The 12,670-nt window shown below is 44.6% G+C and overlaps 1 protein-coding gene across 1 annotated transcript; it reads left to right on the top strand.

Moving 5' to 3' along the window:
• The first annotated feature begins 1,810 nt into the window (after positions 1-1,810).
• On the top strand, positions 1,811-12,290 carry LOC117433002 (protein FAM83F). Its single transcript, XM_059019085.1, has 5 exons — positions 1,811-2,410; positions 6,195-6,362; positions 6,798-6,919; positions 9,985-10,718; positions 11,354-12,290. Exons 1-5 carry the CDS (start codon positions 1,949-1,951, stop codon positions 11,425-11,427), a joined length of 1,560 nt encoding a protein of 519 aa, XP_058875068.1. The 5' UTR covers positions 1,811-1,948; the 3' UTR covers positions 11,428-12,290.
• Positions 12,291-12,670: the final 380 nt, after the last annotated feature.

Below are 12,670 nucleotides of genomic sequence, written 5' to 3' on the forward strand. Positions count from 1 at the left end.
GCTTCCCTATGCTTTACCAGACCTCTCTGTGCTTTACAATGCTTCCCTATGCTTTACCAGACCTCTCTGTGCTTTACAATGCTTCCCTATGCTTTACCAGACCTCTCTGTGCTTTACAATGCTTCCCTATGCTTTACCAGACCTCTCTGTGCTTTACAATGCTTCCCTATGCCTTAGCTTTCACTGTGCTTAATTACACATTGCTGTGCTTTTACTATGGGACTTTTTTTATAAGGGTGAGTTTCCCCTGATTTGTATATAATTCTACTTCTTGTAACGATGACAGAAGGATCTTGGAAGAATGTGCGTTTGAGTTGAAACCTGTCTCAGTGCACTTATGAGGAAGTATAATTTCTCTAAATAACAAGACACTGTAGCCTGACCTTGTTATCTTGAAGGGCTTCCGTCATCAACGATTTTGCCTTGGGCACCGATTCAGTAAACACAGAACTAAGCAGGATCGTGTAACAAGATTTTAAAGGAGCGCTGATCATCTTTAAAATCCATTCTCTCACCTCTTATTAGCTTTATTAACAGTATCGCTGGCCCCTCCCTTTAAAGGAGCGCTGACCATCTTTAAAATCCATTCTCTCGCCTCTTATTAGCTTTATTAACAGTATTGCTGGTCCCTCCCTTTAAAGGAGCGCTGACCATCTTTAAAATCCATTCTCTCACCTCTTATTAGCTTTATTAACAGTATCGCTGGTCCCTCCCTTTAAAGGAGCGCTGACCATCTTTAAAATCCATTCTCTCACCTCTTATTAGCTTTATTAACAGTATCGCTGGCCCCTCCCTTTAGAGGAGCGCTGACCATCTTTAAAATCCATTCTCTCACCTCTTATTAGCTTTATTAACAGTATCGCTGGTCCCTCCCTTTAAAGGAGCGCTGACCATCTTTAAAATCCATTCTCTCACCTCTTATTAGCTTTATTAACAGTATCGCTGGTCCCTCCCTTTAAAGGAGCGCTGACCATCTTTAAAATCCATTCTCTCACCTCTTATTAGCTTTATTAACAGTATCGCTGGCCCCTCCCTTTAAAGGAGCGCTGACCATCTTTAAAATTAAATTTCTGATTGTGGCCAAGTATATTAAAATGACTGATTCATAGTATGCAGAATATTTAAGTGTGACAGACGGACAGACAGACAGACAGACAGCCCCCTATATACCCCCTCTCAAGAACTTTATTTAAACAATGTTAACAACGAGTTTCCTGACAATCGCAGAAGCGCTTCAACAGCTAAATGGAGGAAAGTATGACGTGTGACAGACAGACCTAGTTTTTTAATTAATTTATTTTATAATGGCGAGCGAATACATTTTCAAGTTATTAATTGCATAGAAAATACTCAAAACGACACCCCTGCCGATGGGATCGTAACAGCAAAGCGAAATTAATTTCTCCCACGATATGACATCACATCATCACAAGACACGAATCGGCTGATCCATTTATTCCGTTGAAAAGCCGCACCCGTTTTTATAATACGATCGCGGGTTCATGTATGTGCGGCTGTTTGCTTATCAGGGATATTCACACTGCAAAACATGCCCGAACAAAACCGTCTTGCCGAGGACGAAACAGCAAAACCAAAAGCAAACTTTGAATCTGTTTTAAAAGCCAGACCCGCACTGCTGAAAATCTCTCGCCTTCCTCAGAAAGTTACACGTTGTACTCCGAGACCCCGCCCACATACCGTTCTAAACACGCCTCTCGGTAGAACTCTGGCTGAGGATTGGGCAACGGGGAGGGGGGCGTTCCTAACCACTCCCCCCCTCCGTCCTGTCCTCTCCCGAAGCCCCGCCCTCTCAAGCTTACCTGTCACACAGGTAAGAGTCAAGGATTGTTCAAGGAAGTTCTTTTATTGGTGGTCGAAAAATATATTTATATATTAATAAAAAAAATAATTAAATTATATAAAGTCTGTGGCTCTCCCGCAGCGAGAAATGGCCGATTCCCAGCTGCAATGCGTGGAAGACGAACACGTCAACGAGAAAATCTCCGAGTCCAACCCGGAGTTTTATTACAGCGAGGAGCAGCGCAGCGCCGTGGACCAGCTGCTGCAAAACGGAGACGGCGCTTTTCGCCTCGCCGCAAAAACGGGCAAAATCCGGGAGTTTCTGTCGGCCAAGGAGAGGAAGAAACTTCGCAAAAGCTGGAAGCGACGCGACGCGCAGGACGAGGAAACGCGAGTGGAGCGTGGGACGGCTGCAGGTACCGACACCGAGGTCCAGTCCACGTACTGGCCGCAGCTGTCCGACACCGAGGTCCCGCCGCTGGATATCGGCTGGCCGGACGCGGGGGGTTACAAAGGGGTGACCCGGGTGACGATCCACACTCACCCCACGAAAGACAACGGCCCGCACATCAGAGAGGTAGCGCGGAGAATGATCCAGGAGGCTAAAAAGGTGAACGCGTTCAGATATCTATTGATTTATTCATGCAAATATTTATTTATTTATTTATTTATTTATTTATTTATTTATTTTTATTATTATTATTATTATTATTATTATTATTAGCAGTATAGCTAGGGCTAAAAGTTTTGCATAGCCTAAAAACAATTAAATAAACAGAATTTAGATATTTGTTTTTATTTATCATCAAAAGTCTCTACCGGAAGCCATAATCGCAGTCCAGTAGTATTTCATGTTAGATTTCTGAAATGTCACATTCTTTTTCAACGTCAGTTTTTCTGTTCAGTATCTGGAAAACTACAAAGCGCTGGGTGTGGAATTCAATATGTTAACAAGGGAACATTATTCAGCAGCTTTCATTGGACTCTATGAAGCTGAATCAGTTCATTCTATATAGAGGGGGTGGAATTCAATATGTTAACAAGGGAACATTATTCAGCAGCTTTCACTGGACTCTATGAAGCTGAGGGAGTTCATTCTATATAGAGGGGGTGGAATTCAATATGTTAACAAGAGAACATTATTCAGCAGCTTTCATTGGACTCTATGAAGCTGAATCAGTTCATTCTATATAGAGGGGGTGGAATTCAATATGTTAACAAGGGAACATTATTCAGCAGCTTTCACTGGACTCTATGAAGCTGAGTGAGTTCATTCTATATAGAGGGGGTGGAATTCAATATGTTAACAAGGGAACATTATTCAGCAGCTTTCATTGGACTCTATGAAGCTGAATCAGTTCATTCTATATAGAGGGGGTGGAATTCAATATGTTAACAAGGGAACATTATTCAGCAGCTTTCATTGGACTCTATGAAGCTGAGGGAGTTCATTCTATATAGAGGGGGTGGAATTCAATATGTTAACAAGGGAACATTATTCAGCAGCTTTCATTGGACTCTATGAAGCTGAATCAGTTCATTCTATATAGAGGGTGATGCTGCTAAACTTTTGTCCACAGCTGTACATGATGTATCGTAATAGAGGTCTGTATCGCTTGGACCACAGCATAAAGAACTACAGCTCCCAGCATGCCTCACCATTGTCGCGGGTGCAGAGGCATGCTGGGAGCCGTAGTCCTAGCCCGCAAGTTCATTCTACAGGGAGATGCAAAGCTGTTGCCCTTAGCTGTATATTATTATTATTATTATTATTATTATTATTATTATTATTATGCATGTTGGTATAATTAGTCACTTTGTGATTTTGTGGTAGGTTTTGATGTTATTATTAGTAGTATTAGTAGTTATTGTTTGTAGTTAATAAATATTATTCGGGTAACGAAGATTATCACTGTTGCTGAATCTCGTTCCTTTGCAAAAATACAGGGTGTGTCGCTGACAGAAACACACATGACTTTGATCTGCCTGAGAGGTCACTGTGAGTGTGCAATAATGAAACCTTCAAGCCACACAGATCAAGATTAACACAGTTTCCATTTTATAGACAGCTTCCCTATGCTTTACCAGACCTCTCTGTGCTTTACAATGCTTTGCTATGCTTTACCAGACCTCTCTGTGCTTTACAATGCTTCCCTATGCTTTACCAGACCTCTCTGTGCTTTACAATGCTTCCCTATGCTTTACCAGACCTCTCTGTGCTTTACAATGCTTCCCTATGCTTTACCACACCTCTCTGTGCTTTACAATGCTTATCTATGCTTTGCCTTAGGTTAAAGTTAATATTTTTTTTTTCATTCCTCGTTTCTAAGCCTGGGGGCAGAGTTCAGCAGCCATGACTCACGCACAGATCAGAGAAGCAGTAATAGAGTGAGTCACACGTCACTCCTCACACTCCAGGCAGTGTGTGACGATTCAGCACCAGCTGTGTGTGCGTGTGCATGCGTGCGCGTGTGTGTGTGCGCGTGTGTGTGTGTGTGTGTGTGTGTGTGTGTGTGTGTGTGTGTGACCCTGAGCGAGTCGCTTCACCTCCTTGCGCTCCGTCCTTCGGATGAGACGTCAAACAAACGAGCTCCTATTGGAAGTGACTCTGCAGCAGCAGCAGCAGTTGTTGATGATGCAGAGTTCACCCCCCTAGTCTCTGGAAGTCGCTTTGGAGAAAAAGCCTCCTTCTGAATGACTCATTAATAATAATTTCAAAGCACAGCTTTTTTAAAAAATCTCAGTGTTTTAGACCCTACTACTTCACCTGTTCTGTGAATTTATAATTCTCTCTCTCTCTCTCTCTCTCTCTCTCTCTCTCTCTCTCTCTCTCTCTCTCTCTCTCTCTCTCTCTCTCTCTCTCTGTGTAAAACAGTGGTTAATGCCTTCAGTTCTAAACTCCATGTACACACTCCTGTTCATCTCTGTGCTAAACTTGAGTGTCTGGGTTCGCTTGTTCAATTTTCATCTAAAGAGGTCTCATTCTTTTTAACTTCTCCTCACAGCTCACTGAGTCCCAGGTTCAGCCTAGTTACCTGATCTGGGGCGATCCAACACACACGGACACACACACGCACAGACACACACACACACACACGCAGACACACGCTGACAGACACACGCACGCACACACACACACGGACACACACGCACGCGCACACGCTGACAGACACTGACACACACACACACACTGACGCACGCACACACACACTGACACACACAGATACACACTGACACACACACACACACACACTGAAACGCACGCACACACACACACACATGCACAGACATGCAGTGAATTCACCAGCCTTTCAAACTAAACTAAACTAAACTGAGTCCAGCAGACCAGCTCTAGTTTGGGGCTCTAGTGCCTTCATCAGCGTGATTGAAACTAAACTGAGTCCAGCAGACCAGCTCTAGTTTGGGGCTCTAGTGCCTTCATCAGCGTGACTGAAACTAAACTGAGTCCAGCAGACCAGCTCTAGTTTGGGGCTCTAGTGCCTTCATCAGCGTGACTGAAACTAAACTGAGTCCAGCAGACCAGCTCTAGTTTGGGGCTCTAGTGCCTTCATCAGCGTGACTGAAACTAAACTGAGTCCAGCAGACCAGCTCTAGTTTGGGGCTCTAGTGCCTTCATCAGCGTGATTGAAACTAAACTGAGTCCAGCAGACCAGCTCTAGTTTGGGGCTCTAGTGCCTTCATCAGCGTGACTGAAACTAAACTGAGTCCAGCAGACCAGCTCTAGTTTGGGGCTCTAGTGCCTTCATCAGCATGACTGAAACTAAACTGAGTCCAGCAGACCAGCTCTAGTTTGGGGCTCTAGTGCCTTCATCAGCGTGATTGAAACTAAACTGAGTCCAGCAGACCAGCTCTAGTTTAGGGATCTAGTGCCTTCATCAGCGTGATTGAAACTAAACTGAGTCCAGAAGACCAGCTCTAGTTTGGGGCTCTAGTGCCTTCATCAGCGTGATTTAAACTAAACTGAGTCCAGCAGACCAGCTCTAGTTTAGGGATCTAGTGCCTTCATCAGCGTGATTGAAACTAAACTGAGTCCAGCAGACCAGCTCTAGTTTGGGGCTCTAGTGCCTTCATCAGCGTGATTGAAACTAAACTGAGTCCAGCAGACCAGCTCTAGTTTAGGGATCTAGTGCCTTCATCAGCGTGATTGAAACTAAACTGAGTCCAGAAGACCAGCTCTAGTTTGGGGCTCTAGTGCCTTCATCAGCGTGATTTAAACTAAACTGAGTCCAGCAGATCAGCGTTTCCTTCCCCCTCTCTCCACAGCAGTGACACGTGCGACCGATTTCTTTACTCAGTGCTGACTTCAAAGTGTTCACCATCATGTCTGCTGTGAAGGTCGGCCTCAACAATTTTTTTTTGTCTGTTTGTTTCAGGTCGTCGCCGTGGTAATGGATCAGTTCTCAGACCTGCTCTTGTTCCAGGACCTGCTGGAGGCTGCTTACAAGAGGAAGGTCTCTGTCTACCTTGTGCTGGACAGTGGCGGGCTGCCCCTCTTCATCGAGATGTGCCGGAGACTGGAAATCACAGAGCCGCAGATTCGGGTGAGCAGAATGGGCAGAGGAGCTTTTTCAACCCCTGTTCCTTTTTTTAAAAAAGGGCAGCAGTTTGGAGTAGTGGTTAGGGCTCTGGACTCTTGACCGGAGGGTCGTGGGTTCAATCCCAGGTGGGGGACACTGCTGTTGTACCCTTGAGCAAGGTACTTTACCTAGATTGCTCCAGTAAAAACCTAACTGTATAAATGGGGAATTGTATGTAAAAAATAATAATACAAAATACTACAGATTCAATGACACTTGACAGATTACAGTACTCTAAAGTACAGGATTAAATGCAGTAAAATAGGGAGCAGACAAGATCAAGTAAAGCGCATTTAAGGAAGAGTGATAAGTTCGGACGAGCTCCGATGGGCTGAACCGGACTCCTCCGGTCCGGAGTCGGTCTGGTGTAATTGATTGTGGGCCTGTTTTGTTTTCCAGAACATGCGTGTCCGGTCGGTAGCTGGCACTGGGTTGTCCCTGGCGATGGGGAAGCTGCCAGGAACTCTGTCCAGTAAATACATGCTGGTGGACGGAGAAAAAGTTCTGTCGGGATCCTACAGGTACCTTGTGCGTGGTCAACGACCAGAACTGAGCTGCGTACAAACTGAATTCAGTGACTGATGTTTTGCACTTTCTCAGAGTCTTCAGTGTGAATTCAACGGCAAACGTTTCCACTAGAAGGCTTTCTCAGCGTCTTCAGTGTAAATTCAATGGCAAACGTTTCCACTAGAAGTCTTTCTCAGCGTCTTCAGTGTAAATTCAATGGCAAACGTTTCCACTAGAAGTCTTTCTCAGCATCTTCAGTGTAAATTCAATGGCAAACATTTCCGTTAGAAGTCTTTCTCAAGGTCTTCAGTGTAAATTCAGTGGCAAACGTTTCCACTAGAAGTCTTTCTCAGCGTCTTCAGTGTAAATTCAATGGCAAACGTTTCCACTAGAAGGCTTTCTCAGCGTCTTCAGTGTAAATTCAATGGCAAACGTTTCCACTAGAAGTCTTTCTCAGCATCTTCAGTGTAAATTCAATGGCAAACGTTTCCACTAGAAGTCTTTCTCAGCGTCTTCAGTGTAAATTCAATGGCAAACGTTTCCACTAGAAGTCTTTCTCAGCGTCTTCAGTGTAAATTCAATGGCAAACATTTCCGCTAGAAGTCTTTCTCAAGGTCTTCAGTGTCAATTCAATGGCAAATGTTTCCTCTAGAAGTCTTTCTCAAGGTCTTCAGTGTAAATTCAATGGCAAACGTTTCCACTAGAAGTCTTTCTCAGCGTCTTCAGTGTAAATTCAATGGCAAACGTTTCCATTAGAAGTCTTTCTCAGCGTCTTCAGTGTAAATTCAATGGCAAACATTTCCGCTAGAAGTCTTTCTCAAGGTCTTCAGTGTCAATTCAATGGCAAATGTTTCCTCTAGAAGTCTTTCTCAAGGTCTTCAGTGTAAATTCAATGGCAAACGTTTCCACTAGAAGTCTCTCTCAGCGTCTTCAGTGTAAATTCAATGGCAAATGTTTCCTCTAGAAGTCTTTCTCAGTGTCTTCAGTGTAAATTCAATGGCAAACATTTCCTCTAGAAGTCTTTCTCAAGGTCTTCAGTGTAAATTCAATGGCAAACGTTTCCACTAGAAGTCTTTCTCAAGGTCTTCAGTGTAAATTCAACGGCAAACGTTTCCACTAGAAGTCTCTCTCAGCGTCTTCAGTGTAAATTCAATGGCAAACGTTTCAACTAGAAGTCTTTCTAAGCGTCTTCAGAGTAAATTCAACGGCAAACGTTTCCACTAGAAGTCTCTCTCAGCGTCTTCAGTGTAAATTCAATGGCAAACGTTTCCTCTAGAAGTCTCTCTCAGCGTCTTCAGTGTAAATTCAATGGCAAACGTTTCCACTAGAAGTCTCTCTCAGCGTCTTCAGTGTAAATTCAACGGCAAACGTTTCCACTAGAAGTCTTTCTCAGCGTCTTCAGTGTAAATTCAATGGCAAACGTTTCCACTAGAAGTCTCTCTCAGCGTCTTCAGTGTAAATTCAATGGCAAACGTTTCCTCTAGAAGTCTCTCTCAGCGTCTTCAGTGTAAATTCAATGGCAAACGTTTCCACTAGAAGTCTTTCTCAGCGTCTTCAGTGTAAATTCAATGGCAAACGTTTCCATTAGAAGTCTTTCTCAGCGTCTTCAGTGTAAATTCAATGGCAAACATTTCCGCTAGAAGTCTTTCTCAAGGTCTTCAGTGTCAATTCAATGGCAAATGTTTCCTCTAGAAGTCTTTCTCAAGGTCTTCAGTGTAAATTCAATGGCAAACGTTTCCACTAGAAGTCTCTCTCAGCGTCTTCAGTGTAAATTCAATGGCAAATGTTTCCTCTAGAAGTCTTTCTCAGTGTCTTCAGTGTAAATTCAATGGCAAACATTTCCTCTAGAAGTCTTTCTCAAGGTCTTCAGTGTAAATTCAATGGCAAACGTTTCCACTAGAAGTCTTTCTCAAGGTCTTCAGTGTAAATTCAACGGCAAACGTTTCCACTAGAAGTCTCTCTCAGCGTCTTCAGTGTAAATTCAATGGCAAACGTTTCAACTAGAAGTCTTTCTAAGCGTCTTCAGAGTAAATTCAACGGCAAACGTTTCCACTAGAAGTCTCTCTCAGCGTCTTCAGTGTAAATTCAATGGCAAACGTTTCCTCTAGAAGTCTCTCTCAGCGTCTTCAGTGTAAATTCAATGGCAAACGTTTCCACTAGAAGTCTCTCTCAGCGTCTTCAGTGTAAATTCAACGGCAAACGTTTCCACTAGAAGTCTTTCTCAGCGTCTTCAGTGTAAATTCAATGGCAAACGTTTCCACTAGAAGTCTCTATCAGCGTCTTCAGAGTAAATTCAATGGCAAACGTTTCCACTAGAAGTCTCTCTCAGCGTCTTCAGAGTAAATTCAATGGCAAACGTTTCCACTAGAAGTCTCTCTCAGCGTCTTCAGTGTAAATTCAATGGCAAACGTTTCCACTAGAAGTCTCTCTCAGCGTCTTCAGAGTAAATTCAATGGCAAACGTTTCCACTAGAAGTCTTTCTCAGCGTCTTCAGTGTAAATTCAATGGCAAACGTTTCCACTAGAAGTCTCTCTCAGCGTCTTCAGTGTAAATTCAACGGCAAACGTTTCCACTAGAAGTCTTTCTCAGCGTCTTCAGTGTAAATTCAATGGCAAACGTTTCCACTAGAAGTCTCTATCAGCGTCTTCAGAGTAAATTCAATGGCAAACGTTTCCACTAGAAGTCTCTCTCAGCGTCTTCAGAGTAAATTCAATGGCAAACGTTTCCACTAGAAGTCTCTCTCAGCGTCTTCAGTGTAAATTCAATGGCAAACGTTTCCACTAGAAGTCTCTCTCAGCGTCTTCAGAGTAAATTCAATGGCAAACGTTTCCACTAGAAGTCTTTCTCAGCGTCTTCAGTGTAAATTCAATGGCAAACGTTTCCACTAGAAGTCTCTCTCAGCGTCTTCAGGGTAAGTTGACTTCCGTTCGAAACTAGTTTGCCGCTGAATACACATCTGCTCCAAATGGGAGTCATTTACTCAGCTTCGTTTAGTATTTTTAGTCTGGACGGTACAGAAAAGAGATCTTTTGATAATAACAAGTTTGTGACATTTGAACCTCTCTTAATTCTCTCGCAGTTTCACCTGGACCGCCTCCCGCCTCGACCGGAACCTCATCTCCGTAATGACCGGGCACATCGTCGACGTCTTTGACCGCGATTTCCGAGAGCTGTACGCCGTCTCGGACGCGGTGAGCCTTCACCGAGAACTGGGGCTCCCGTTACCCCCAAACCCGACCAAACCGCCACCCACGATCCAGACCAAGCCCACGGTGACGTCTCGCTTCGAAACCAACGACGGGGCTCCCGCCTCGAACCTCCGACCGCCTGCCCACAAATACCACAACCCCAAATATTCCTTGGTGTTCGGAGACGCTTTAGGGCTGTCCAGTTCGAAGCAGGACCTGACCAGCGCCTCTCCGGGCATCATGAGACGCTTTTTGCTCAGCGACGCTGCCTCTAGCGTCGTCGCAGCCAACGGGGACAAACAGGAAGCGCCCGCAGCCCCACTTCCTGTTACCCAGAATGCCGAGGGGACGGGCGGCAGTGGCCCGAAGGCCAACGGAGGGCTGTCCAAGAAGCTGCGCAGCACTTTCAGGGGGAAGAACGCAAAGCCGAATTCTCCCGCGTCTCCCCAACTCCAACCCCCTCTGGGACCGGATCGCTTGAACCGCAGCGACCAGAGCTTTGAGTTCGTGGAGAAGGAGAGCCTGGAGGACGGGCTGGGGAAGCTGATGAGGAACGAGAAGCGGAAGTCCAAGCTCAGCAAGCTGAGTTTCTCTCTCCCGACCGTACAGACCCTGGAGGGAGACGGTATGTCACAGAGCTGGCCTTTCTAAAAGCTTCTCACAAAGTGTAATAAAAGCACAGGGAAAGCTAAGGCATAGGGAAGCATTGCAAAGCACAGAGAGGTCTGGTAAAGCATAGGGAAGCGTTGTAAAGCACAGAGAGGTCTGGTAAAGCACAGGGAAGCATTGTAAAGCACAGAGAGGTCTGGTAAAGCATAGGGAAGCATTGTAAAGCACAGAGAGGTCTGGTAAAGCATAGGGAAGCATTGTAAAGCACAGAGAGGTCTGGTAAAGCACAGGGAAGCATTGTAAAGCACAGAGAGGTCTGGTAAAGCATAGGGAAGCATTGTAAAGCACAGAGGTCTGGTAAAGCATAGGGAAGCATTGTAAAGCACAGAGAGGTCTGGTAAAGCATAGGGAAGCATTGTAAAGCACAGAGAGGTCTGGTATAGCATAGGGAAGCATTGTGAAGCACAGAGAGGTCTGGTAAAGCATAGGGAAGCATTGTAAAGCACAGAGAGGTCTGGTAAAGCATATTAAAAACACTGATGTGCTACAACATGTGTTTCTTTCAAAACTGCACCTCGTGTGCAGGACAGGTAAGATTAATTATGTTGTTAACTCCCCTTTTAAGGTGTTTTTGTTTTCTTGTTTTTTCAGGTAGTTCGAGCCCCACTTTAAGCAACGGGAAAGATAGCAGGAGGACGTCAAAAAAGGGATGCATAACTTCCTGAAGAGGAGAGAGGGGGAGGGGGCTCGGTGACTGACAGACAGACAGACAGACAGACAGCCTCTCATTCCTGCCTTTCCCCTGCCTCTGCAGGGCTGGGTTTCAATCTGGGGGGCTAGGGGGCGCAGACAGACAGACAGACAGACTGACAGACAATGTACAATATTAGTGGAACCCCACGAGAAATGAAAAGGCCACACAAGGGACAGTTTACTGAAAGTGTGTGCTACATGGTTTTCCCCCACCCCCCCTGTATAATATTATGCATACAAAGATCTCCCATGACAGACACACTCCCTTAGTAAAAGCACAACAAAGTGTTATAAAGCCCAGGGAAAGCTAAAGCATATGGAAGCATTGTAAAGCACAGAGAGGTGTGGTAAAGCATAGGGAAGCATTGTAAAGCACAGAGAGGTCTGGTAAAGCATAGGGAAGCATTGTAAAGCACAGAGAGGTCTGGTAACGCATAGGGAAGCATTGTAAAGCACAGAGAGGTCTGGTAAAGCATAGGGAAGCATTGTAAAGCACAGAGAGGTCTGGTAAAGCATAGGGAAGCATTGTAAAGCACAGAGAGGTCTGGTAAAGCATAGGGAAGCATTGTAAAGCACAGAGAGGTGTGATAAAGTGTATTAAACCATGGTAAATGCAGAGTACACGTGTAACCATGGGGGAAAACTCACAAACCTTTTTTAGGGATGTAAGGTGAATATTGCTGCTGTTTTATAATTAATATGAAACCGATAAATGAGGTGTGTCATTTTTAAAATGTACAGAAAGTATTGATCAACGGTGTATATATTAAAAATATCAAATTATTATTATTATTTTAAAATCTATTTTAATTGATTAAAAACAATTGCCTCCTAATTGTAGCTTTGCATCTGTTAGTTAGGGATCAGTTTTTGTGCTGATCAAGTCAAAAGCATGTTTTGCCCGGTGAAGAGCCACAAAAAACCATCGGACTAACATCCCAGCATGGCTTAAAAGAGGGAGCTGCTGTCGCCTCGTTTCCATGACTACAGGACTGACAGCCAATCATTGTCAAGCATTCCCCCCCACCCCCCCCCGAACCCCCTTCGCGACTTTCCGACAGGGTGTTTGGCGGTTCTTTCCCAGCATGCCTCACTGCTCACGTCAACTACTTGCCTCCCACAATCAAATCTTAGGAGCTTTTTGTTACTAACAAGAAAATATTAAATAACCACACCCCTCGTCACGTGATTGGTCAGTGTAGTGACCAATCAAGC

This window comes from Acipenser ruthenus, unplaced genomic scaffold (assembly GCF_902713425.1).
Source record: "Acipenser ruthenus unplaced genomic scaffold, fAciRut3.2 maternal haplotype, whole genome shotgun sequence".
Taxonomy (NCBI): Eukaryota; Metazoa; Chordata; class Actinopteri; order Acipenseriformes; family Acipenseridae; genus Acipenser; species Acipenser ruthenus.

Excerpts from the sequence above, each read along its gene's own strand:
- LOC117433002 (XM_059019085.1), top strand. The coding sequence starts at position 1,949 with ATGGCCGATTCCCAGCTGCAATGCGTGGAAGACGAACACGTCAACGAG. Across the intron at positions 2,411-6,194 it reads TGATCCAGGAGGCTAAAAAG|GTCGTCGCCGTGGTAATGGA; the intron begins GTGAACGCGTTC and ends TGTTTGTTTCAG. Across the intron at positions 6,363-6,797 it reads TCACAGAGCCGCAGATTCGG|AACATGCGTGTCCGGTCGGT; the intron begins GTGAGCAGAATG and ends TTTGTTTTCCAG.